The sequence below is a fragment of the Cajanus cajan genome, chromosome 10, assembly GCF_000230855.2.
Source record: "Cajanus cajan strain Asha chromosome 10, NIPB_CcT2T_4, whole genome shotgun sequence".
NCBI lineage: Eukaryota > Viridiplantae > Streptophyta > Magnoliopsida > Fabales > Fabaceae > Cajanus > Cajanus cajan.
The window spans coordinates 44,779,129-44,804,188 of NC_138526.1; the positions used below are offsets into that span (position 1 = coordinate 44,779,129).

The 25,060-nt window shown below is 30.1% G+C and overlaps 2 protein-coding genes and 1 pseudogene across 4 annotated transcripts; all 3 read left to right on the forward strand.

The window, feature by feature from the left end:
- Nucleotides 1-330: 330 nt before the first annotated feature.
- Nucleotides 331-4,287, forward strand: LOC114917122 (uncharacterized; annotated as a pseudogene). The gene is made up of 5 exons (XR_014429965.1): nucleotides 331-373; nucleotides 1,307-1,443; nucleotides 1,739-1,839; nucleotides 3,171-3,351; nucleotides 3,634-4,287. The product of XR_014429965.1 is annotated as an uncharacterized LOC114917122 (transcript).
- Nucleotides 4,288-5,941: 1,654 nt separating this feature from the next.
- On the forward strand, nucleotides 5,942-11,020 carry LOC109817393 (L-ascorbate oxidase homolog). The gene is made up of 8 exons (XM_020382629.3): nucleotides 5,942-6,367; nucleotides 6,491-6,600; nucleotides 8,230-8,500; nucleotides 8,737-8,839; nucleotides 8,931-9,276; nucleotides 9,652-10,017; nucleotides 10,175-10,253; nucleotides 10,577-11,020. Exons 1-8 carry the CDS (start codon nucleotides 6,242-6,244, stop codon nucleotides 10,772-10,774), a joined length of 1,599 nt encoding a protein of 532 aa, XP_020238218.1. The 5' UTR covers nucleotides 5,942-6,241; the 3' UTR covers nucleotides 10,775-11,020.
- A 6,689-nt stretch (nucleotides 11,021-17,709) lies between these two features.
- Nucleotides 17,710-24,885, forward strand: LOC109817394 (Helicase protein with RING/U-box domain-containing protein). Of its 2 annotated transcripts, none has more exons than XM_083066058.1 (16): nucleotides 17,710-18,008; nucleotides 18,385-18,531; nucleotides 18,894-20,071; nucleotides 20,440-20,562; nucleotides 20,666-20,739; nucleotides 21,327-21,387; nucleotides 21,537-21,683; nucleotides 21,767-21,852; nucleotides 22,126-22,195; nucleotides 22,650-22,775; nucleotides 22,946-23,176; nucleotides 23,698-23,802; nucleotides 23,875-24,027; nucleotides 24,245-24,333; nucleotides 24,444-24,524; nucleotides 24,610-24,885. In XM_083066058.1, the coding sequence occupies exons 1-16, from the start codon at nucleotides 17,963-17,965 to the stop codon at nucleotides 24,680-24,682; spliced, it is 2,790 nt and encodes a 929-aa protein (XP_082922184.1). In that variant the 5' UTR covers nucleotides 17,710-17,962; the 3' UTR covers nucleotides 24,683-24,885. The 2 variants fall into 2 exon arrangements, with proteins under 2 accessions (XP_082922184.1, XP_082922185.1); XM_083066059.1 differs by having other exon boundaries at nucleotides 17,713-18,008; nucleotides 18,388-18,531.
- Nucleotides 24,886-25,060: the final 175 nt, after the last annotated feature.

Sequence of the window (25,060 nt, forward strand, 5' to 3'; positions counted from 1 at the left end):
CTCAAACAATACCACCACATGAAGCAGACCCTTGACTGATCCCACCATCACAATTCAGTTTCAAGGTGCCAAGGGTAGGAAGAGTTGTCACTATATAATAATGATAAATAAAAATGGTCGTCTGTGAGAAAAACTAATTGATGATGTCTATGCATTATAGGTATGTCTAGATGCATCAAGCATATTTCATTTTTGGCATTAACATCAACCATATTTCATCACGATGTATCCATTCCTCTTATTTATCTGCTATTTTGTTGTAAAGTACATAATTTTATAAGGAATAAAGTAGGTCAAGGACAGGATATTCTGTCGCTTGCTTCACAGAAAATGTTAAAATTTGATGGGGAGAATCAGGGGACAACCACTAGAGGTTAATCAAAATAAATTTGAATGTCTATACCCACTATGATATTTTAAAGATTATATGCACTTGAAAATCAAGCCTTATTTCGTACAATCAAATCAATCACAAAACCACCACCAATCTGTCCTATTTTCAAATAGATGAAAGTGAACATTTATTCACAACTGACATTTAATTTAGAGTCAAATAAACACTTATAAATAAATAAAAAAATAAGGAAAAGTAAATATACGTTATTTATTTATTTTACATGTTTATGGGGGAATCATTCGTACTATAAAAAATCCATGTACATGTCGCCCTAGCAGCGCATAACACTATTGATTTACCCTTGAAATATTCTCACAATGTTTTTACAAATATTCCCACCTCTTTATGGAGCCCCTAAAATATACTTTATTACTTGAACCCTTGGTGTCACCCAAAGAATAAGAAGACAAAAAGGTATGGCCATCTAAAGGATATCGACAAATATAACAATTATTATTGCAAAATGCTAACTAATATCACAATTATTATAGCTAAAAAATGTTAACTAATGATTTAAGGACATAGGTTCAAGAATAAAAAATAAATAAATAATTTATAGAAGAAAAAAAAGTTCACTCTCCCATAATTTTAATATATGCAATTTTCAATAGTATTTTGTTACTTAGTGTTCTTTTCACACAAGGGGAAAAAAAGAAAGGAAAAAAAAAAGAAAAAAGAAAAAGGAAACATTACTAAAGATGCAGCGTGAATGATGGTGATGCTCTATAGTGTATACTTTTTGCTTTGTTCTGTTCCTGAAAACATTAGAAAGATGCGGCGTGCATATACCAAACTTTTTTACTGCTTCTAATATTCCCATGTATGCGTCCAGGTTCAATCCACGTAACACCTTTTTCTTTTCTTTTCATTTTTTTCATTTTCCGACATTATGATTATTTAAGACCTAAGTCTCTTTTAATGTAAGTGAGGGAAACAATGCAATAGATCCCGATGGGACAAGTGCCAACAACCCCTTTATTTCTGATCTGCTCATAAACTTCCCTGTGTGTGCCTCTCTTCTTCTTACCCTTAATTACACTTCATTGGTATGTTTCTCTCTTCTTCTTCATTCTTCTATACCCTATGATTCATGTGCTAGCTCATCTTTAAACTAAAGGAACTTTCCTTTTTTGGTAAGCTAATTAAGTTTGGGTTGGAACTGAAATATATGTTATGCTGCTTTCTGCTTTCTATTCATAGCTGGAGAAAAAAATGACAGATCTTTTCTCCACAACACTTATATTAGGACTTCAAAGATACAAACTTTTATTTGTTGGTATTGATGGGTGTGGTTTAGATATTGCTTTTGATGGAAGAGGTCTTGATTGATCTTTTGGATAGGTTCTTGTGGCCATTATCAATAGTTTGTGGTGTACCCCTCCAAGGTTGATTTTGATCTCAAGTCATTGCAAACTAGACAACCTAATATCCGTTGCTTTCAGGTACTTTTATGCTGCTTTTTGTGTGATTCTACGAATATTCTTCTTCATATGCTAAATCCATCTAATTGGATTATGTGATATATTAAAGAGTGTTTAAATTGACCTAAGTAAAGATAATTGGTGCAATTAATAAGAAGATTGGAAAACATTTTTCAGTTTGTTTTTTTTTTTTTGGTTCAAAATCATACACCAGGTGACTCCTTTAAAGAATTTCGGTAATTTATTTATTATGATCTAGCTATATGTTGGAATTAATGAAACAAAGCAGTAAATAAACCGAGATGGTCCCATGAATAAATAAATGGTACTGTATTTAATTAACAGATCTATCAAGAATCAAATGCATATTGGGTGTAGATTTTGTGTACGGAAATGCGATTGACTAATGTTTTTTTCTGGTTCAAAGTCTCTAAGACTGATTTATTATCTTAAAATTAATTAGCCAATGTAAACTGAATATAACAAGTTGAAAATAGAAACCCTCAACTTCAGTAGATGGAAACTGACAAAGCCTCTCCAATTAATTGGTGCCAAGTGCCAAGTGCTATATTATAATATACACTAGTTATACGTGAATCTTCACATTTTCTAATGCTGGCAGCCTTATTGGCAGAGACACGTTACCTCTGATTATTGGTCTTTTATTTAATCTAGCAGCCAAGCATGTACCTTATCGGTGAGAATTATAAATAGTACATACTTTGGAATATTTTCAACTATGAAAGGGATGTGTGCTTCTTAAAGTAGAGAATGGTTGCAATGGCATAATTTATTAATGCTTCAGAGAAGGACTTAAGGAAACCGATGTTAATACCATTTATCAATTATTTGGAGTAGGAATTTAAATCTGGTTTAGGAAACGGAAATGCCATCATGATGGGCTTTGGGCCCAAACACAGGTACTGAGCCACTAGTAGTTTAATACAAAACCCTTTATCGTTCTTGATATTGAGATTCAGCCATTTAGGCTGTGCAAAAAATGTTAAGACTATTTTCACATATGCTCTAAACTGATTTCATAAGTTATTTTGAAAAATAACTTATGAAGTATGAACAGATCACAAACTATTTTCACAAGTTCTCTTAAAAAATTACACAGGAACTTATATCATAATATAAGTTCAAATAACAAATGTAAATGTGGATTAAAAAATAAACTGTGAATAAACTTTTTCAGAAGTTCTATAATTGTTACAACTTACAATTAAATTACATATATATGACTATTGGCAGTGGCACTTCCGGCAAGCCATGATATATATGTTCTTCTGTAGTTTGCTCGCTAACAAAATTTTTAAAATTGAATGCTGTCCATATACTATACATTTCAGTCAACTTAAAGATCCACAAAGCACCATGTATCTCAATGATGAGGAGCCTGCCACTCACAAAGAACACGCTAAGCTGCGTGTGAAGATGCATGTTGCTGATGGTCAAAACTATGGAGCTGCATATAATGCAATTATCAACCAGTGCTTCATTTTTTATGCTTCTTGGCATTGCTTCTTCCAGGTAAATAACTGGTTGGTGTGGTGTGCATGAACTAAGAGTCTGTTACAAACTTTGATGAATTTTTCTACTAAAAGAAACTTTTTATTTTTAATAGAGAAATTAAAAGTGTTTCTGAGTCCTACCCAAACAAACTCAAACTGTATATTATCAGCTTTTAGTTTTCTGGTTATTCATCTTCTGTTATGTACAATTTCATTTAAGATATTTAAGATATACAATATAATTCAACTAACAACTAATTAACTAATCTCACTTTATTTGACAATTTTGTGATATACACAGGCTGAGTCATTATCTTATGCTAAACAAGTTATGAAGCTGATGGATAGTGTGGTCATGGCAGGGAAGGAGCATCCTTGTGCACACTGCACAAAACTGTTATTTTCACAGATATAATACGGTGCTGCCATCGTATTTTACTTTGACAGCACAGACCTCATTGATGGATTTTATTAAGGCTCACCAAAGATGATTGTCATTATCAAATTAGTGCACCCTCTTGTCCAGGACAAGATCTCAAACCATCAAGTGATTTGTTGCTGCTTCCTATAAATGAGTTTCAGTGAGGTCCTGAGTGCTGAAGAGAGTTCCCCTTTGCAACTTCAAAAATTGTCACTTTTTAATCATTACTTATCTTTTAAAATATGGTTGGATATAAGTTTATAAGTATTTTTAGAATTTTTTTTACTGAAAATAAAAAAAAAATTACAGTAAAGAAACTCTAAAAAAGTACTTATAATATGTATCCAAACATACTCGTTTCCTATCTTTTTTGCATTCCATCAAGTAATTAGTACTGATGAGTTTTAGCTGCAGAAAAATGTAATAATTGAAGTTTATGTGTTTGTAATGAGAGGTTATTAAGGTACTGTGAGAAAGTGTGCTGAGCGTTGTATTTCTTGCTTGAGTTTTAATATAGTATTATGAGTCATGTCATTTCTGCCTTTTTCACTTCAAACATGCATGAATTTATACAGATTGTTACTAATAAGAACCTTATCTACATTTCCATTTATGTCCAAAGACACACAAGTCATGTCATTTCAATCACCAGACAATTAATCACGATATTGGACCTAACTCAGTATACAACCCATGTTGATTTTAGAACATTAATTTAAAGCTGCAAAATTCTGAAGCGAATTGTTGATCCTCGTAAGCCATAACTAGCCTTAGGTTGCAATTATTGCAACTAGCTTGTCTCCACATTCAACAAATTCGGGATATTCCCAAATGGTATGGACGCTAATTGAGTTTCTGAACTTTCAAGCAGAACCCAATTCTATTGTAACTTGTAATCATGCACCAGCTTATCAAAAAGTGATTCTTCTTAAACGCATCAAAATGTCTTCCTGTATACATATTTTATGTTTGTCTATGTCGTTGCATTGCATGGCGGATTATATGTGAATATTTCATGATTATCAGACGGTATTATTAGGAGCAGATTTGGTGGGGTTGGATGAACTTTAGGAAATATTTAAATTTAAACTGATTGACGCTAACGTGAATTCAAGTTAAATTGATTGGACGTGTAATAGGACTAGACATGATTTTTATATTTTTAATATATATTAAAAACCAAATAAAGTATAAAGTAAATTACACTCTATCTATTCTAATTTTTCGAAATTCCATGATGCTCTTCGTTTTTGGGATGTCGAGTTTTTTTAAAAATTAAAAAGATATTACTCTGTCTCTTAATTACAAATAACATCAATTTATAACACTCTTTAAATTTGTCTTAGTTACAAATAACATGTCCTAACATTCTTTAAATTTGTCGATATATATAACGATTCCACGATAATTTATATAATAATATTTCACACAATTTTTTGTTTGATTAGAATTTTGCATTAGTCAAAATCTCTCATTTCTTTTTGAGATGTTTAATTATTTTTAAAATTAACTAAAAATTAAATTTGTTAATATATTTGTATCATGTAATTAATGTAAACTGTATATAACTTTTAATAATTTTTCTTAAAAATTATTCGTTCAGTTTAGAATCAAATTTGATGTCATTTATAAGTCGAGATACAATTTAATATTTTTTTAACTTTTAGAGATCCCACAGTCAATTTTAAAAGTTGTCAATCGATTGCAATAATAAAAATTATTTTACTTTCTCTTTTTTATTTTCTCAATTTCTCTTAAATCACACATTCTCAGTTGCTACCGAACAATGCATAAGTTTATCTTGGCTATCATCTTTGTTTTATAAATTTAGGTTAGACGAATGTCACTTATTATTTCTAACATTATTTTTTTATAATTTTGTTATTAATTAAAATTTATTAAAAATCATAAAGTTTATATTTTAATAATAATTTTTTTAATTTAGTAGTGAAGCTTATCAAAATTTATATTGATAAATCTTATTAAATAATAAAAAGTGTGAGAAAAAAGTGTTAGAGAATATGTTCTCTTGGACTAAACCCAGAATAGACCCTTGTGTTATGTTGGTGGAGAACAAATTTTTATTTCAATTATTATTTATTTTAGAAAAATCCATCAAAGTACGTGTCAATAATTTGATAGTGCTGAGTGACAGTGTTTTTAAGGATACAGCTCATGCATCTCACAAACATCCATGAAAAGAAGTAGACTGATGTTTTCTTTGTGACGAAGAATTCCTCTCATTGTCTCTCTCCCCGCACCGACACAACACACAAAACTCCAACACCAAGTGTAGCCGTGTTAGCAACTTACCGCTTTAATTGCACAAACAAAAAAAGGTACGTCCTGGTTATTCAAACAAAGGAGAAGAAGTTGCCAAAACTTCTTTAGTTTCTTATCAAATATTAATACTTAGAGAAGGTGAAACTGAAACTGAAAGCTAGGGAGGGTCATTATCTAGGCTTAGAGTTAAGAGAGAGATTGGAGAATGGTAGTGAAATCTCTATTGTTAGCATTGCTATTGGTGACATGCGCAAGTGGGGAGGACCCTTATAGGTTCTACACTTGGAATGTCTCCTATGGAGACATCTACCCTCTTGGGATTAAACAACAGGTGCTTTCTTTTCTTTTCCTCTGTCTCTGTGTATTCTTCTAATGATTTGTCCTTGTTCTTCCTTTAACTTTGTTTTCTAAATGAATGCAATGATTAATGAAAATTTGGTGAGTGAAATGACAGGGAATATTGATAAACGGGCAGTTCCCAGGACCTCAGATTGAATCCGTCACCAATGATAACTTGATCATTAATGTTTTCAATAGCTTGGATCAACCTTTCCTTATATCTTGGTTAGTTTTTTCTCTCAGCTAGATGACTTTCTTCTTTAGTTCTATAGAATATTAGTGGTATATGAGATTTCACATCAAGCATGGTCAAAATATTATTGTAAACTTCATCTTCATACTTGACATCTCTCTACCTGTGTGAGAAAATTCTCACTTACTGATATATATATATATATATATATATATATATATATATATATATATATATATATATATATATATATATATATATATATATATATAAAGATATTAGTATAGCTTTTATCAATTATTACATTATTTAATAATTTTTAATTAAATATAACTTTTGTTAATCTAACCTTTGAATTATAATTTCATATTATATTATATATTTATATCAAATTTTGTTAAAATTAAATAATAATTTTAAAATAATCAAAATATTCATATTTTAATATATTTTAAAATAAATATATTATATTAATTTTGTTGTATAAGAATAAAAAATTAAATCGTCTTAAATTAATATAAAATTTTGTATATATGATTTAAAAGTAAAAAACTTTAAATTTAATGATAAATTTTGAAAAATTGACATTTAATTGAAAGTTATTGAGTGGTGAAACATTGATAAAAGTTGCACCAATATCATTTAACATTGTCAATTTGTTTGATGGGGATATATTTATCAAAAGGAAAGTTATATCTTGTTATTTTTATTGTGATAAAATATTATATACTTTATACTTAAATCCTCATAATTTTACTTTTGATTATTACTCAAAATGTTATATCTTATTTATTGTTTGTTGAGTATTTTCACACACATCTCCACATTAGTATAGATATTGTTCCCTTTAAGATTAAACTCTTCACAATTTTGTTTTAGGTCATCACTTAAAAGGCCTCTAACTAATAAGTATATGTGTGTTTTATAAACTTTTATTTGTTTTCTTATTTTAACGATTATATATATATATATATATATATATATATATATATATATGAAAAGGGATTTGTTTATTTTGTGGGAGTAAGTTTATCTTAATACATAAATTAAGTCTGAAATTTTAAAAAAATTGAAAATATACTTCGTTTCATTAATTCAAATTGACAAATAATCATAAAATTATTTCATATGTTGATTTGAATCAATGAAATGAAGTATCAAATGGTCTTTAAATTTTGTTAAAAAATTTATTAATTTATTTATGCATTAAAAACTTTAAATTCAACGGTTGGATCGTTAAAATTTGATGTAAAATATGAGCTATTAAACAAAATAAACTTTAATAGACTTATTTTTAAAATAAACAAATCCTTCTTCTATATTTATTGGTTACTTTATGAGACATTTGTATGGTTAATGTACCTTCATGACGGTTTGACAAGGACAATGCAGAAACAGTGTCATGATTGATGTGATCATGTGAACCAGGGTGGCGAATCTAGACAGGCATATTTGATATTTCTGATTTACAATGTTAGATTCTGTTGTGATTAAATAATTCTTAGAAACATCAGAAGCAATCTTGTACCTGATTGAAATATAAAAATGATGAATATGATCTGATCTTGTATCATACAATTTGCATATAAAATCTATTACTATTAGTAGTGAGCCCTGAATTTAATGTTAAACCAACATTGAGATAATGTCATTGTTTACAGGAATGGGGTGCAGCAGAGGAGGAATTCATGGCAGGATGGAGTGTATGGTACTAACTGTCCTATCCCACCAGGGAAGAACTTCACTTATGTTCTTCAAGTGAAGGATCAGATTGGTAGCTACTTCTACTTTCCTTCCCTTGCATTCCACAAGGCGGCAGGGGGTTATGGTGGATTCAAAATTGCTAGCCGCTCTGTGATTCCTGTACCTTTTCCTCCTCCAGCAGCAGATTTCACCATATTGGCTGGAGACTGGTACAACAGAAACCACACTGTGAGTACCTTGCTTTGCATAATTTCTTTTTTTTTTTTTGGCTTGTTTTGTAAGTTGTAACAAGGTTACTACTGTTTTTGTGCAAAATGGTGATAACAAGATTTGAACCTAAGAAGACTTCATGTAAACTATCTGGAATCCTTAGCTCTAGTCTCTAGGCCAACCCTCGTGAATCATTTGCATTTGTAACAAAACCTCATGTTATTTAGTAAGTATATTTGTATTGATTCTTGCAGGATCTGAGAGCCATTCTAGACAGCGGAAGTGACCTTCCTTTCCCTGATGGCCTTATCATCAATGGTCGTGGTTCCAATGCTTACACATTCACGGTTGATCAAGGTATACTACAACAACTACAAGCATTTTGTTTACTTGAAAGCTGAAGCTATAATGGGAAAGGTCAATCACAATGCACTTGCTTGTTTGGCAGGCAAGACTTACAGATTCCGGATATCAAACGTTGGGCTCACAACTTCCATCAATTTCAGAGTCCAAGGGCATAAGATGCTGCTAGTTGAGGTGGAAGGAATCCATACTCTCCAAAACACATATGATTCCCTTGACATTCATTTGGGGCAGAGTTACTCTGTGTTGGTAACTGCTGATCAACCCCCCCAAGACTACTACATTGTGGTCTCAACACGATTCACCTCCCAAGTGTTGACTGCTACCTCCATTCTTCATTACAGTAACTCAGCTACAAGTGTTTCTGGTCCTCCCCCAGGAGGACCAACTACTCAAATTGATTGGTCTCTTGAACAAGCTCGCTCTCTCAGGTATTATTACTTCTATTCATTTCACATAAAATTCCTTCATACACATTTTAACCTTCTCTGTGAACTCTCTCTAGCTTCACCACCAAATCACATTGATATTGTATTTGAAATCTAAATTATCTAATTCCATGGGGAACATTATATCAAGACAACAAGATAATGTGGTTGTGTTGCATAATTTATTTGTTATGAATTAACTGTAAAGAATTTTACATGGTCAACCGGTGACAATTACATCATACAGATCATAAAAGTCAACAATATTACATGGCAATTTAGGATTGAATATCAGTTTAAGAAACATCTACACTGTCACTGTATTTAACAAACTTCTAATCTCTCATACTTACTATAACATGTAATAAATTAAACCAGGCGGAATCTGACAGCAAGTGGACCGAGGCCTAATCCACAAGGATCCTACCATTATGGTTTGATAAACACAACCCGAACAATTAGACTTCAAAATTCTGCACCAATTATCAATGGCAAGCAGAGATATGCTGTCAATAGTGTTTCCTTCATCCCTACTGATACGCCACTTAAACTGGCTGATTACTTCAAGATCCCAGGAGTGTTCAGCCTCGGAAGTATCCCGGACAACCCTACTGGCAGTGGCGGTTACCTCCAGACTTCTGTCGTGGCTGCCGATTTCCGAGGCTACGCTGAGATTGTGTTTGAGAACCCTGAAGACAATCTGCAATCATGGCACATTGATGGCCACAATTTCTATGTTGTTGGGTAAGCTCCCCTAACTCCATAGGTAAATATAGAATTCATTGATTTTCTCTTCACAGTAAAATGTTATATTAGCATGTGTGATGCTAATGAAGAGTTTTGTCACCTTATTTTCCCCTATATAATAATGTAACATTTTTATGATATGTAATATATGCAGAATGGATGGAGGCCAATGGTCAGTTGCAAGCAGGTCAAATTATAATTTGAGAGACACAATATCTCGTTGCACAGTTCAGGTACCCATGTTGATAAATTGTTTTGGTGTAGGAACTTAAGTTTGCCATGTAGTGAAATTGAGACATAAAAAATAGACAACTTATACAAAGTACGTAATAATATTCTTAGTGTTGTTCTTCTATCCTAATTAGAATTTTATCCCTGTAATACATGTTAACATCTAATAGAATCATTTATCACATATATTATCGAAGTAAAACTCTATTTTGATTGGGAAACAACACCGGTACTAGATAACATCTATGGTACTGAATGTAATATTTATCATTAAAAAAAATCATATGCATTGTCTTGTGTTTTGATGTATACTAAACCTACACAGGTGTATCCCAAGTCATGGACTGCAGTGTACATGCCTTTGGACAATGTGGGAATGTGGAATGTGAGATCAGAATACTGGGCTCGTCAGTATTTAGGGCAACAATTTTATCTTCGTGTTTATTCCCCTGCCAATTCATGGAGAGATGAGTACCCAATACCAAGTAATGCTTTGTTGTGTGGCCAAGCCATAGGCCATTGAACTTGATTTTCATAAAGCCACCAAGAATGAGTTTTTTGCTCAACAAGAGTCATTCATTTCCATGCATGGCTTAACTGGAGCCAATTTCATTTGCACGTTATAATAGTATAGAATATGTACTTATAGGTATGAGTAATGTGTTTTATTGTTTTACCATTCAAAGCAACCACTTTGAATTTGTCGCAAGGCAAAATGAAACAACGATGTTAAAATATTGTTGATGGATTTCTTTTACTCTTGTTATTACTCGTTAATACATTTATGTTTTGCATGTGTAATATTATTGTTATAATTCTAGCTAATGCCTTTTTACTGTATAACATCAGGATATGTCCATTATGCAGCTCTTTTAAAATTGAATTCAGATAAAATATTTAATAAGAAAAAGTTATGTTTGAAGTTTCTAAAAAAATTATACACTTTTGATTTGAATAGAATCTTAATGTAAGTAAAAGAAAAAACATTCAAAATTATTAAGATTATATATTACCAATTTAAAATAATATGAATTTATGTCTTGGAAATAAAATTTAAGTATGTTTTTAATATCTTATAACGAGCTTATTTTTATTTTGTTTTGATTTTGGTCTCTCAAATTTATTTTTTTATTTTTTATCCATCTAAAATTAAAATTGTTATTTTTAGTTCCTAATATTATGTAATCCTTTTTAACGGTTGTGTTTATTATATAGTTAAGTGATCATCTTTAATAATACCCTACCAACACATAATGATACAAGTGATAACTATTAGTATCTCTTAACTAATTGTCTAATATTCTAACCCTAATCTTGAGTATGGAATAGATTATGTTGGTAGAAGAATATTCATCTTTTGTACGTTTATGTCTCCATGAATATTAGTCATTTCTTGGGATAAATATTTCGTATTAATACTATAGTTATCTAAAAATAAATTTTCTAGTAATAATATACCTATAATTGCATTTGATATTATGTTACATGCGATACTTTTAAATTTTTTTTATAAATATTTAAAATAAATATTATTCATCTATGAACATTAAGAATTAAAATAGTAACTTTAGGTTTTAGAGAAATAAAAAAAAAATTATAGGAATCAAAATCAAAATTTGTTCACAGAATCTTCACAACTTTTTACTTATTTTAAAATTTATTTTTTATATTTAATTTTAAGTTGAATCTTAATGTTATTAAAAAATTATTGATAAATAAAAAATATTTATATTATATTATAGATTTAAAATATGGGACCTAGTAATCATGCAAGTATTACCAATGTATATTGAGCATTTGTTTCTAAGTGGTTCGTTGAGAGTTAATTATCAATGAAGGTAGTTTAGGTTTTTTTTTTCTTTTTTTCTTTTTCCTTTCTCTCATATGTACAAAAAAATATTAAGTTAAAAGATTTAAATTTAATTTGAGTTTCTAAAATAAAATTTAAATTGGGTAAAATCTCCAATTTCTTAAGTTGTTTGAGTTGAATTTTTTTTTAAGTTCATGTCGAATTCAAAAATTTACATTTATATTTTTGTAAACTCATAGGTTTGTCCTTGATCGATTACCCTCATAGGGTTCAAACCAACACATGTCCATCCCTCAATATTTTTCGTGTTGTTTTTTTCCAACCTATATTCAAGCATTAACTAGTATCAAATCAATAATGATATCCACAAATTGAGTAAATTGTTCATATTTTAGTCTCTTTGTTTTTTAGGCTCGAGATTGAGGGGGTGGGTGCTCTCATAAGTCTCTTATTGACCATGGGATCCAAAACCTAGGCAACCAACCAAGTAAAACATCAACCTCAAAGGTCAACCGATAAGTGTCATTTGGTGTTTTTTCCTTTCCTTAAGACTACTGCACACACACACACAGAAAGAGACAGAGAGTTGAGTGCTCCAATGATAAAATATATTTTGAAAATTGGAACAATATATATAGGTTATGGGAAGAAATTATATGTCTTTATTATTAAATAAAAGAAAGTTACAACTAGTTTATACTAAAATTTTAAATCATTGTGATGGGCTTAGTGATGGAGGATTAGAGTAATATGGCTCAAATTTTGTTATTATTATTAAAAAAAATTATGGATAAAATAATTAAATCTAAATTCGGCAAAAGGTGAAAACTTTATTTTTAGGTTGTTTAATGTATTTTTGCACGTTAAGCTCATATCAAATTAAAAAAATTACATTCAATTTAAACTATCAACTCCTATATATAAAATATGATTATCTTGTGAGCAAATTTTTTTAACAATTTTTCTTAGTTAGAAAGTATAATTGCAGAATCATTGGATCGGTTAACGATTTTTTATATAAACTAATTATTTAGAACATCAACTTAATTTTATAAATAATTTTTTCCCTAAATAATAAGTTATTTTATAAATATGAAAGTTTGAAACTTATGATTATTTTTTAACAGTTTTCTTTATTTGAAATTAATTTATTATATAAAAGCTATTTTTTTTTATTGTACACAAACGAAATTAAATATCTTAAAACTGTTTTTCATCATATTTACTCAAACAAAAATTGATTTAGGTTATAATTGACTGCAAAAATAATTGATCATTGAAATAATGTAATTTTAACGATTCTTCAAAACACACCCTTATATTGGTTTAATAAAATTATTATTTTTAATTACAAAAATAATATTATGTTAAATAAAAAAGGTTAATATTTAAAATGTAAAAATGATATTTATACTAATAATAAAGGTGATGATTTCATTTAGGGATGACAATGAGGCCCCGTGGAGACGGGTAATAGTAAATTTGCCCCCGCCCCACTATATGAAAATTGGTCTCATATCCACCCCATATCCGCGCGGGTATCCATTAAGCGGGTATGCATGAATTTCTTGAATACCCACGGATATCCATGGATATTTATAAATTTTTTAAGAAATTAAAAAAATTATATTACAAATAATTTTAAGTTTATATTTAATGTCATTAAAATATTAAAAATAAAAATTTAATATTAATTTTGAACTTGTATTTAACGTTAATTTTATTGAAATAATAATAAAAATGCAAGATAATCAATAACTTAAAATACATCAATCTCATAAGTAAGTTAAAGTCTCATAACAAAGTTACAATAATTCAATCTCATAATTACAAACGAAAGTAAACAACTTAAAATACATAAATCTTATTGGTTCAATTAAAGTTAGAAAATTAATCAAATTACATCCAACATAATTCTATAATATGTTTAACATATGTTGGTAACTTATTCATCAACCTCACTTTTGTAAGAAAATAAGATGAGAGAGTGTAGTTTTAGGGTTATGTGATACAAGGATAATTATGATATTTAAAAAATATTATTAAACTAGTACCCGCGGGTATGGATATCATCATACCCGCCCCGCCCCATTTATAAACGGGTAAAAAATTATCCGTCCCCATTATCCGCGGGTACCCAATTAGTCTATCCATTTATTATCCGTAGCGGATTTTATCCGCAGCGGATTTTATCCGCAGATACCCACAAGTACGGGTATTTTTGTCATCCCTAATTTCATTTGATGTTCACTTCTATCTTTTTATCATTTTACCTCTAGTAACTCCACATAATCTTTAATAATCGTTTAAACTACTGAAAGTGATTTGTAATTCTATCTTTTTCTTAATCGATTCATGAAGTATTTTTTTCCATTAGTTAATAATAATTGTGATAACTTACTTAAAGAGAAAAATTAAAAGTACTTTAAATAGAGACATAATCAAAGGAAAATTTTATTGTCATTATTATATACTACAATTTATTTTATTATCATTTTATATATATTATATTGTTATGATTATTATATACTTTCATTTATTTTATATTAACATTAATTCACATAAGTTATAGTGACTTGTGTTCCCTAATCAAATTATCTAGGATTTAAATTCTAACCTTATATATGAAATAAATTATATTAAAAAAAATATTCATTTTATATATAATAACAATCCTTAAAAAAAATAGTCATTGATTTTAATAATAGATACTTTGTTTAACAATGATCACCTAAAAAAATATTTTATTATCACTATTTATACTATTATAACAATTTTACTAATTTACTTAAAATTATAATATTTATTTCAACTTTTTCTATTAAATTTATTTTTAACTTTTCATGTAAAGTGTAATATTTATTATTACTATTATTTTACTATCAAGATATGGGGATCAATATAGGTTTCATAGATAATTAAAGATGATTTAAAATAATTAATTAGTACTATATATACTAACAAGATGCATATATTTTTTTTATATAGTTTATAACTTAAATATCTCATAATTAAATGTCTTTGACTTGAAACAATTTAGAAACAAAGTGATCTTTTTGTAAGTTTTTTGAAAAGTATGTAAGTGAAAATAAAACACGTTCAAAAGTCTTATATTAATTTGTTAAGTGATTCATTAAACCTAAAAGTGGTGGGATATCTTGGAAAAGCTACTCCTACATGGTTGTGATCGATCATGTTGACTAATAAAAAGATGAGCGAAATTTTGTGAAGAACAACTACTTAGACCTCTAATTTGAGGGATACCATAAAAATTTGACTATCATAATACTCCCTTTTGACCTATATATAAACAAAAAAGAATAATTTCATACACATTAACAAAGTTAATTAAATATATTTAATTTTTACTATTTCACATAAAATATACAATAAAATTATTAAAATATCTTTAACTAACTACACACATAATAGATAGTACCTCCATTTATTGTATTAGGAATATTTTTTATTTAATTAGAGCATTAAATATCATTGATTTCATTGATATTTATTTATATTTTAGTCCCAAAAATCTAAACATTTTTTTTATCTATTTACCTATTATAAAGGGGACATAAGGATATGTATTTATTTTTTGCCTTCATATTTTAATGGACCATTATACCTTTTATATATTAAAAAAATAACTTACCGCATCCTTTATAAATAATTAATCACAATCATCTAATATTTTATCTATATAAGTGTTGGATACATGGACTCTTGACCCCTCTAATTACTTATAAATAGCTCCAGTGGGAGTTTTTTTTATTATCATAAATGTTTTGCATTTTTCTGTTAACTTATACTGTCATTAAATATTTTTCAAGGTACTTTAAATGGAGATATAGTCAAAGGAGAATTTTGTTATTTTTTTGAAAAATCAATGAATTATTATATTCACAAAATAATAATTTATTCTTTTACTGAAATTAAAAATTAATATAAAAAAATTTAATATTAATTTTCAATAAACGTTTATGTTGAAATAATAAAACTATTTTTTATGAAATTATTTATTAATTGGTTTTTCAATAAAGATGGACAAATGTAATATATTTTCTTCATTTAAATATTTAATACCTATTTCATTCCTACTATTTTTTAGATTAAATTATTAAAATAATAATATTTTTGAGTAATTATATTATTGGTATAAAATATTCGCTGATTTTAGTTGATTTTTCTTTTAATTATTATTTTTTATTTATAAAACTTCAATACAAAACATTATTTAAAAAGATCAAATTTAATTTCATCAATATAAATTTTTTATTAATATAAATAAATGCTCAAAATATTATAAAACAAACTAATTTTAAAATCAGTGATATTCTTATTTAAGTCTTAGATAAAACAAACTAATTTTAAAATTTTGTTTAATCAATTTAGTATAATAAAAGATTATTTTTGGCGTGGATTGAACTCGAATTTTTTTTTCTTGATCAAGGTGGAAAAATATGTTTTTTTTATTTATAATTATTTGACTACTATTTATGATTTTAGTTTCAAAATCCAAAATCATAAAACATTCGAATAATTAAAAATGTAGTTGTTAAACAAAATGATTAAATATATAGTACATTTATACTAAACTATAAGTTATCTTAAAGTCACTACACATTAAAAAAAATTCATCAATAATAATAATACAACACAAACAAGTTGATTGTAGGAAGGTGGATGTTCACTATTAGATTTTGAAATTTTAGCAAAATAAATAAGTTGTTATTAAAAAAATAGAAAAATAATTAAAGAAAATAAAGATAATTGGAGAAAAGAGAAAGTTAAGTAAAATTTTATTTATAATTTTACATTAACATTAATGAAAGTTGTCATTGAGAGAAAAAAAAATATTATATTTTCTTCTTTATATATAATTTTACTTGTTTATTTTCTTAAAATTATAAATAGATTTTTATTGATAATTAGGAAAAATAATTATTAATTAATTGTTCATAAATAATTTTATTCTTTTGATAAAATTTTCACAAATAATTTAATTATATAATTTTTTTATATTATATATAGACTAAATATAATTTTTTTATCCCCTTTCAACAATGAGGTCTTAGCGGTCCGTGTTTAGGATAACCACAAGTTTGGGATATTAACTTTATGATAAGTAATTTTTATAAAAATAAAAAAGAATTTCACTTGATTAATTTTTTTTATTAGTAAAAATTATGATGACAATAATGTCTAAATACATGATTTTTTGTATATTACTTTAATTTTTTATTACTAATTCACTTTGCTACAATTTTAAAAATAATTATTACTATTATTTATTTTTCGGAAATCCTGTCTCCATATTAATTATTTTTTTTCTAGTGAATTAATTTTAAAAGTGAAACTTGCATAGCACTTTACTATGGAGAGAAAGAAGAAAATAGTAAAATACAGTGATTACTGAATACAGGACAAGTCACGCTATTTGAATGCCGGTATTCAAATTTCAATCAGGAAAGAGTTGGTGTGGAGAAAAAAACGCTAATGTACCCAAAACGGCGCGTCACGATAGAAAAGTTACGAGAGCAACCCCATCGTTGATATCAAGGTACATGTACATCACAATAAGCTGAGACATGTAGACCGTTGATTATATATACTTTGTTTCATCCCAATTGGCAACGTGGGTATCCATTGGTTCTTGTTATGATGAGTAGCACAGAGGATTACAGCCGCTGACGTTGAACTTTGTGCGTGGCGCTTCACTACTGTGTGCAAAAGGGCTTTAATTCCCGCCGTTTCAGTCACAAAACCCAACCGTATCACAAATCACAATCCATTTTCTTCTTCACAGAGAGAGAAAGAAAGAGAGTGAGCGACAACACTGTTTTCTCGATTCTTTGAAACCGCGCTTCGATCCGAAACCCTAACCTAAGTTAACGTGCGTCCATGGAGCTTCGTTCTCGTCGGCGCCTTTCCAATACTACAGTTTCTGGTAGTCTTAATCTTTCCGATTTTCTCTTTTACTTCCTTTTTCACGGTTTCGGAACTTTATGCTTTATTTTCTTTACTTTCTGCTTTGGATGCAGGCCTTTTCATGACCGATTTTATTTTGTTTTATGTCATTTTCTTGTTTGTTACTTGAAACTGTTTCGGCTTTGCAGTTTTTATTTTTGTGTTTACGCGAAATGCGATTTCGAGTTTTTGAGCGGTTAAAGTTTTGAAAACAAGAAGAGTGAGGCCATGTGTTAACGGTTTAGTGTGTTGTAAAAGCAACAGACTGTTGTGGTTTATTGGTCACGTTTCGATTCTTTTTTTTTTTTTTTTTTTACCAAACAAGGTGTTAACATTTTCATGTGTGAATTGGAAAGCAGGGAAGGAGGAGCAGCCTGAGGATGATGCTGTTGTGAAAGATGAAACTAATGGCGGGTGCGGTAACAATAAAGATAAAGGTGTTTCTGTTGTATCTTCAGATTCGGATATAGTTTCTGATCCTGATTCAGGTTCTGACTTCGAAGGTAAATTGTTGGACTCTCTGGTCTTAAACTCTGAATATCTTCATTTTATGATGTTGAATGTGGCTTGGCTGCAAGATTTTGGATTTATGCTTCTTGATTCCTGTATATTGAAGAAAATGGGTGTTCATGAAATATTTGAATACTTAACTTGATGAGAAATTAAGAGCTAGTGTGTCGCTATGTATGATTTTAGTTTAATCATTGTTATTGGACTACAAGTGAGAAGAAAGTAGAGTAAAATTACTCATTGATCATCTTTGCTCTCATCTTTGGAAGAACTTGGAGATTTAATTGTACTGCTGATTTTATCTATGAATTTTGTCCCGGCAATGTGTCTGAAAATTAAATAAATTTCCTCACAGATGAAGAATTGGGTGGGTGCGTTCTACCTGACTTGAATGAAGAACCATATTCAAGCATTAGTGTTTATGATTTAGAAGATTATGCTTCTGATTCGTCTGATGGTGGCAAGCCTTTGTCCAAAAGGGAGAATGTGTGGGGGTGCAAACGGAGAAGAACAGGTCCCAACCCAGAAATTGGAGAACCAAGTGATGTGGTTGAAGTGGTGGAACACAAAGATGGTGATGATGATGAATACTCTATGGTTCAGCAGCGATCAGTTCCCTCTGCTTCGAGGGAAACTAAGAAGAGGAAATATACAAGAAGAGGCAAAAAAGGAGATTCTCGGCCAGTGTTGTTGTGGAATGCGTGGGAAGAGGAACAAGAAAGATGGATTGATAAGAATATATCAGAAGATGCTGACTTAGATAATCATGGTGAAGTAATGAATGAAACTGCTGAGGCGCCCTCTGATCTGACTATGCCTTTACTTAGATACCAAAAGGAATGGTTAGCCTGGGCTTTGAAACAGGAAAGTTCTGAGAGTAGAGGCGGAATACTTGCAGATGAAATGGGAATGGGGAAAACTATTCAAGCAATTGCCCTTGTCCTAGCCAAACGTGAATTTGAAGAAAGGAGTTCTGAACCAGATCAATCCATACCAAGTTCATCCAGATTGTTACCTGTGATCAAAGGAACACTTGTCATATGTCCTGTGGTTGCTGTCACTCAGTGGGTTAGTGAGATTGATCGCTTTACTTTAAAAGGGAGCACCAAGGTGCTAATTTATCATGGGGCTAATAGATGGAAGAGTGGGGATCGGTTTGCAGATTATGATTTTGTGATCACTACATACTCTGTCGTTGAGAATGAGTACAGGAAGCATATGATGCCTCCTAAAGAGAGGTGCCCATATTGTGGAAAATTATTTTTGCCAAGTAAGTTGAGATATCATCAAAACTATTTTTGTGGACCTGATGCTATTAGAACAGAAAAACAATCAAAGCAAGCTAAGAAAAAGTGTAGTTTAGTTACTAAAGGGAAGACCAAGGTATGTGACGGTAACAAGATGTCAAAGGGTTCTAAAAAGAAAAAGGAAGAAGAAACGGACATGATTATGGAGGATACAGAGGCTGTCCCTGTACGTGCAGATAAGTCACTTCTGCATGCTGTAAAATGGCAGCGAATTATATTGGATGAGGTCAGTGGTGATAATAGACTATGGTGGGAACTTTTGCTACATGTATACTTGAACTTTTTATGAATTTAATTTCTGAATAAGCAAGTAAAAGAAGCATTTTATGTCTTTCAATTGTTTTTATCAGTGCTACTTTCCGTATTTGAATAAACATGAGTTTTCTTTGTTAATCAAGATAAATAAACAAAAGGATGAATTATTTCTCAAACTAGGTCTTTTGACTTATTTTTTTCATGTCTTGTTATTATTTTATTCCAGGTATTGAATTATGGCTTAATGATTGTACATGTGTAATTTATTGAAATTTAAATTTGGTCAGGCTCAACTCTTCTTCTTTATTGACCAATTTTTCTTTATATATGAAATTTTAGGCGCACTATATAAAATCTAGGCATTGTAACACCGCTAAAGCAGTTCTTGCTTTAGAGTCTACCTACAAATGGGCGTTAAGTGGCACTCCCCTTCAGAACCGAGTTGGAGAGCTGTATTCTCTGGTAAGTTTGCAGTTTTTTTTTTCTTTAGGTTATTTTTTCCTGTAAATTTTTAATTTATCAGTTTGTCTTTTAAAATACTTTTATTGCTACTTCTTGTATGCAGATACGGTTCCTGCAAATAATTCCTTATTCCTATTACTTGTGCAAGGACTGTGATTGCAAGATTCTTGATCATAGGTATAATAATTCATTATATCAATATGCTGTGTGAATTTTTAGCTTGAACTAGTCATGCATATGGACTTGATAGTTGATGTTTAAACTTATCACCCAGGGCTCTGTCATTAATTTTTTTCATTATGTTACCCATCTTGACTTGCTCTGGAATTACATAATTTCAACTTCTTTTGTCATGTTATTTCATGTCAATTAGTAAACTGTTTCAACGAATTCATGCAGAGCTTATTCTCTAGTGATTGCCTCTAATGTGAAATTGAGCAATTGCTATTTTCTTGAGGAGAATATGTATTTACACTGAAGCGGTTTTGTGATTTCCATAACATTGGATTCTTCTGTTGACTGATTTCAAATGTTCTCATCATGTTAATGTGTTGTTTGTCTTTATAGGGGGAAGGTAAGGTGTAGTTTTTGATATGCTCATTTCTTTTTAATTTCTCTTGATAAATTAGTGGTTAGTTGCTCTATTATATAGTGTAGGAGTGATCAGTGCAATAACATACATGCTCATACTGTTATACATTTTCAAAATGACGTGTTCTTAGAATTGTTAATTATGTGTTTATAATGCTGATGCCTTTCTACAGCTCTAAAGAATGTTCAGGCTGCATTCACAGTTCTGTGAGGCATTTCTGTTGGTGGAATAAGGTAAGTTCTGTAGTCTCTTAGTCCTGTTTTGTGTTCAGCATGTTAAAGGGACATACAAAGAAAAATCAACTCTGCAAACTGAAATTTTGTGGAAAGTGTTTCAGATGATATGGTTACACAATTTTTACTATTTTTTTAATCTTGATTAGTATGTTGCCACACCAATTCAATCTTTTGGAAATGGTGATTCTGGTAGAAGAGCTATGATATTGCTTAAACATAAAGTTTTGAAGAACATAGTATTAAGGCGCACTAAAATTGGGAGGGCTGCTGATCTTGCGCTTCCGCCTAGAATTGTAAGTTATTTCCTTTGTGGCCTGTCTCCAATTTCAAATATTGAAAGAGTGTTTGCTTATGTTATTTACATTTCTTCTTGCAGGTTTCATTGAGAAAGGACTGTCTGGATATTAAAGAGCAAGACTATTATGAATCGTTATATAATGAAAGTCAGGCACAATTTAATACGTATGTCACATTATTTTTTCTTACAAAGAAAACAATATAGAGCATATTCTTCTTCATAGACAAAAGCTATTGATAGGTAAATGGGCAGGAGTTAATAATTTTATTCATGGAATTACCATGAAAGTAAAACTAACATGTAGCCATACTTTTTTGTCAACAAGGGTGGTTTGATGAGATAAAAGAAACCTCTTAGGCCACAGTGTGCTAAGATTTTTTTTTAGCATGGTTTATCATACCTTGCTTGGTTTCATTGATATGTTTCCTTATTTACAGATATGTTGAAGCAAATACTCTGATGAATAATTATGCCCATATATTTGACCTCCTCACCCGTCTGCGACAGGTGGATAATTTTTCTGTTGTAAATAAACTTTTTGTTCTGCCTTTTCCCTCTGCAATGCATCTTTTCTCTTTCAAGTTTGAATAAATGTTGAAGATCTTCTTTACGATCATGGATGTGTTGAAATATGTGGTCATACATACATGGAATTTGAAGTTCTTAAGTCCTAATATTTTAACCTTGACCTTATCTCTAATCATTTTTCAAATTCCTATTCATTTCAAAAGCAGTCAGTGTTAAATTCTTATAAAAACACTTTTATCCGCTGTTAGTATTTTTTTTGCATGTCATAGTGATAAGCTAAATAATCTGGATGGTATAGTTGTGGAATAGTGATAGACTTTAATTTTATTTAATGGGGTATAATTCAAACCTTGTCTTGAAGTAAGAATTTGGAAGTTTCCCTTATTTGCTAAAACATTGCAGATTTGTATTTTACTCTTGCAAAAATGTACAGGCCGTTGATCATCCATACCTTGTGGTATATTCTCAAAGTGCAGCATCAAGAAATGGAGTTATGGAAAGTAATGCTACTGTTGAACAGGTTTGCGGCATTTGCCATGAGCCAGTAGAAGATGTTGTAGTAAGTTTCTTTTTTTTTTTTTTTAAATTTTCACATGTTTTCTATTTTCATTGTTTCATTTCATTTTCTCCTTAATCTACCTAATTATAAGTTTTTCATTTCATTTTCTCCTTATTCTACCTAGTTATAAGTTTCTCCTTAATCAAATTTACTTCTCATTATTGTTTCAGGTTACCTCTTGTGAGCATGTATTTTGCAAGGCATGCTTGATAGACTTCTCTGCTTCCTTGGGGCAAGCATCATGCCCTACGTGCTCTAAATTACTTACTGTTGATTTAACGTCCAACAAGGATGTTGGGGATCAGGCTTACAAAACAACAATTAAGGGATTCAGATCCTCAAGCATTTTGAATAGAATTCGACTTGAGAACTTTCAGACAAGTACTAAAATAGAGGCTTTGGTAGGTATCACAAAGTAGTTGCATGATAAATTTTCTTTTTTGGGCCTAAATAATGAGTACTTCTAGATTTTTGTTTCTTTGGTCAATGCTTTTCCTTTAGTTTTCTAAAGCTTGAGTTCTAGATATGATAATGGGAATATTATGATGGATGAAGATTATACAGGCATGCCAAATTGTTGGATAACAAAATATTAAAAAATGTTGATGAATTTAGTGGATTTTTGGAAGGAAAAAAATTGTTGGTAAAAATGCGTTTTAGCTTAAAAATTCTCATATAGCATATTTGCTGAATGATCGTGCAATCGAAAGGAAATGGTTATTGAAAATTTGGTTGTTGCTTGGGAAGTAAAGGGAAGGTTGTGAAAACATTGGCATTTGGCTAAATAGAAAGCTGAAAGAATGTTTATAGCATTGCTGCAAAGAAAAATAATGCTATGATTAGTTGTTCTTTACTTTAGTATCTTTTGTGCTATGCTTACCTTTTACTAACTTGCTTTTGACTTCTACCTGAATGAGTGTAGAGAGAAGAAATAAGGATCATGGTTGAAAGGGATGGTTCTGCCAAAGGGATTGTTTTTAGCCAATTCACATCATTCTTGGATCTTATAAATTACTCTTTACACAAGGTAATAAATTGTTAACTTTTTGATTACACATCTAAAAGGCATCAGGATGATAATATAATGTGTTGGTTGCAGTCTGGAGTATCTTGTGTTCAGTTGAATGGAAGCATGTCATTGGCTGCTCGGGATGCTGCCATTCGGAGATTCACTGATGATCCAGACTGCAAAATTTTTCTCATGAGTTTGAAGGCTGGAGGTGTTGCACTCAATTTGACTGTAGCTTCACATGTAAGCAATCAAATTTGTGTCAATCGCATAGTATTATGCTGTTTTATATTTTAAATCGTTGAAAAATATGCTGGTAATTTTCATCTCTGAATGTTTAAGAGGTTAAGGTTTTTCTATTTCCTAACGAGTTATTGTCCTCCAATGTTCATTAGAGCACAGCTTTTCATTAGAGGTTAAGGTTTTTATATTTGTGGCATTGTTTTTGGGTCTTGATCAGGTCTTCCTTATGGACCCTTGGTGGAACCCTGCTGTGGAGCGTCAGGCTCAAGACAGAATTCACCGAATAGGGCAATATAAACCTATAAGGTTATGGTTCTTGTTCTCTAGCACCTTCAAATTAGAACAAAAAAAAAATGGAAAAGAGTAAAAACTTGCTGGTTGGTCTTTTCTTAATTGTCTGACACTTTCATGCACAGGATTGTGAGGTTTGTCATTGAGAACACAATCGAGGAGAGAATTCTGAAGCTGCAAGAGAAGAAGGAATTAGTGTTTGAAGGGTAAGTGTGATGTATAAATAGGGTTGAAACTTGAAAAATGCTGCACATATTGCTATATTGACTTTTTAATCCTTTCACTTAACAGGACTATAGGTGGCTCTTCTGATGCTCTGGGGAAATTGACTGAGTCAGACTTGAGATTTTTATTTGTTACCTAAGCAAGTTGTTGTCTAGACCAGAAAATTTCTGGATGCCTTCGGTCATCCATTTTGCAGAACTATTTTATAAATATATATATAGCGAGAGAACGAGAGAGCAATGTATTTTGTGATGAATAAGGAAATCATGTCAAGTAGTTTCAAATATTAGTAAGCCATTCAAACATTCGTTAAATATACAACCTTGGGACTAAATTGATGAATTTTCACTGCTTGGTAATTTGATTTAGGATTAAATTGATGGTTTATTTATTGTGGCATTCCCTGATTAATGTTGGGGGCAAACAGTATATGCATTAACCGCAAATAGTCGGGATATTGGCACTACAAACTCGGCACTGCACCGTTGAATTTTGTGGGATTTTGACGCTTCGGGTT

What these genes read in the sequence shown, in the direction of transcription:
- LOC109817394 (XM_083066058.1), top strand. Translation starts at nt 17,963, where the DNA reads ATGGAGCTTCGTTCTCGTCGGCGCCTTTCCAATACTACAGTTTCTG. An exon ending in ATTTCTGTTGGTGGAATAAG is followed by an intron (nt 21,388 to 21,536) that starts GTAAGTTCTGTA and finishes AATCTTGATTAG; the next exon opens with TATGTTGCCACACCAATTCA. An exon ending in GGGCAATATAAACCTATAAG is followed by an intron (nt 24,334 to 24,443) that starts GTTATGGTTCTT and finishes TTTCATGCACAG; the next exon opens with GATTGTGAGGTTTGTCATTG.
- LOC109817393 (XM_020382629.3), top strand. Translation starts at nt 6,242, where the DNA reads ATGGTAGTGAAATCTCTATTGTTAGCATTGCTATTGGTGACATGCGCA. An exon ending in CAACCTTTCCTTATATCTTG is followed by an intron (nt 6,601 to 8,229) that starts GTTAGTTTTTTC and finishes CATTGTTTACAG; the next exon opens with GAATGGGGTGCAGCAGAGGA. An exon ending in CACATTCACGGTTGATCAAG is followed by an intron (nt 8,840 to 8,930) that starts GTATACTACAAC and finishes CTTGTTTGGCAG; the next exon opens with GCAAGACTTACAGATTCCGG.